Below are 1,657 nucleotides of genomic sequence, written 5' to 3'. Positions count from 1 at the left end.
CTGCAAAGGAGAGCTGGAAAATATGGACAGTGGAAGATATGGAACAGGACATAGTGCTTAGAAATGAAGCACAGCAAGCCAAGGCACTTCCTGTTTAATGTAAACACCTGCCCTGCTCTTCAAAGCCGGCTGCCTGCTGTGCATGCAGGTGGGCAGGGCTCGCTCTCGACTCACCTTGGCAATCTGCACACACCAGTTGAGTAGGTACTGGGAGCCGATGTTGTCCTTGTGCTCACGGACATAGTCTAGGAGGCAGCCAAAGGGCATGAGCTGCGTGATAAGCTGGACTGTGGAGGTCAGGCAGATGCCCAGGAGGCGGCACACATGGGGATTGTCCACGCTGGCCATCACGTAGGCTTCCTGCATGGGGAAGAAGAGAGAATGGCACCAGAGAGCCCTCACAGGGGGATGCAAAAAGGACAGGCACATGGACCCTTTTCCAGGCACAGACATGGTCTTGAGTTGTATAATATGTACTCATGGAGGACAAGTTGGTCCAAAAAACCCCCAGTGCAAAGGCANGGAGCGCCGCCACGCTCCCAAGCAGCGCACTGTAGCAGTGCGCCACCGGGCCGGCCCCAGATATACTTCTTAAGCAGCTGACTTACTCCTAGGAGTGAAAGCTTCCCATGAGCTTACGGGTCAGGAGTTAGGAGACATGCTCCCGGGCCGGCCCAGACATGCTCTTTCTGATTGCGAAGCAGGGACATCTCCACAAGCTCCCGAGACTGAGATTTTTATGTGGAGAAGAGAATCCATTTCCACCATATATGGCAAGGGGACTCTCTTATGGTCTACCAGTCCTGTCCTGGTTTTCTCCCTAGGCTGTCTCTGGGTTTTTTTTTTCTTTAGCCTGGTTGATATAATTTTATTTATCCTCTTAGCAGTTTAGTCAGCACAATGAACTTGCATAACAGTGGCCACCTCTCCCTTGAAGATATTTCAAAGATATTCCAAAGATAGTTCATGCCTTTGTGAATCAACGCAGAACATTTCTAAGTCAGTAAATCCCACTTTGGAAATGCCAGGAGTTTAGTTGCTGGTCAGCCACAAAGTGTTTCTGGGTAGTTCCACTTCAAACTTTCAAAAAGAAAATTGTTTAGTACTCAGATAAATTGTCACTAACTCGAGAGCACATTTCTCTCTTTATAATTTGAGAAACCATTATTTTCCGTTCTCTCCAGGGAGAGATACTTCATCACTGTAGCTATCTGAATACAGTAGACTAAGGTTTCTCTTGTGAATTACAAAGCAGGTCTATCACGAACAGAGTTAACTGCCCATAACCTGGAAGGGCTTCAAATCAAAATAAAGCTCAGTGAAGTGCAATGAGCGCAACGTTGGATTTAAACAACAGGTTGAAATTGTGAGTAACATAGAGAAAACAATCTTGAAAACTTCTGGACTCTGCAAAATTCAGGAGCTGTGGTCACTCATGTTGAGTGGGTCCCACACTTAGCTGAGTTCTTCTCTGTGGTAGACACTGTTATATGAAGGTTTTGTGTTTTTCCATCATGCTTGTAGAAGGCTGCTTTAGAGGTCAAATAAACTTCCACTTATGTAGGCACTAGCAGGCAGGTGGATTTGAATATAAGACTGCAAAGGAGAGCTGGAAAATATGGACAGTGGAAGATATGGAACAGGACATAGTGCTTAG

General features: G+C 46.4%; 1 protein-coding gene across 1 annotated transcript in view; it reads right to left on the bottom strand.

The window, feature by feature from the left end:
• EGFR (epidermal growth factor receptor) overlaps positions 1-1,657 on the bottom strand; it is a gene marked incomplete at its 5' end in the record, with an annotated part of 36,898 nt that overhangs the window by 20,925 nt on the left and 14,316 nt on the right. Inside the window, one exon of the mRNA XM_008578661.1 lies at positions 175-360. Within this exon, the coding sequence (XP_008576883.1) occupies positions 175-360 (186 nt within the window). The remainder of the gene's footprint in view (positions 1-174; positions 361-1,657) is intronic.

Source organism: Galeopterus variegatus, unplaced genomic scaffold (assembly GCF_000696425.1).
Source record: "Galeopterus variegatus unplaced genomic scaffold, G_variegatus-3.0.2 Scaffold1737, whole genome shotgun sequence".
Taxonomy (NCBI): Eukaryota; Metazoa; Chordata; class Mammalia; order Dermoptera; family Cynocephalidae; genus Galeopterus; species Galeopterus variegatus.
Note: the sequence above shows the minus strand (reverse complement) of the source record. Positions and strands in the feature narration are given on the sequence as shown.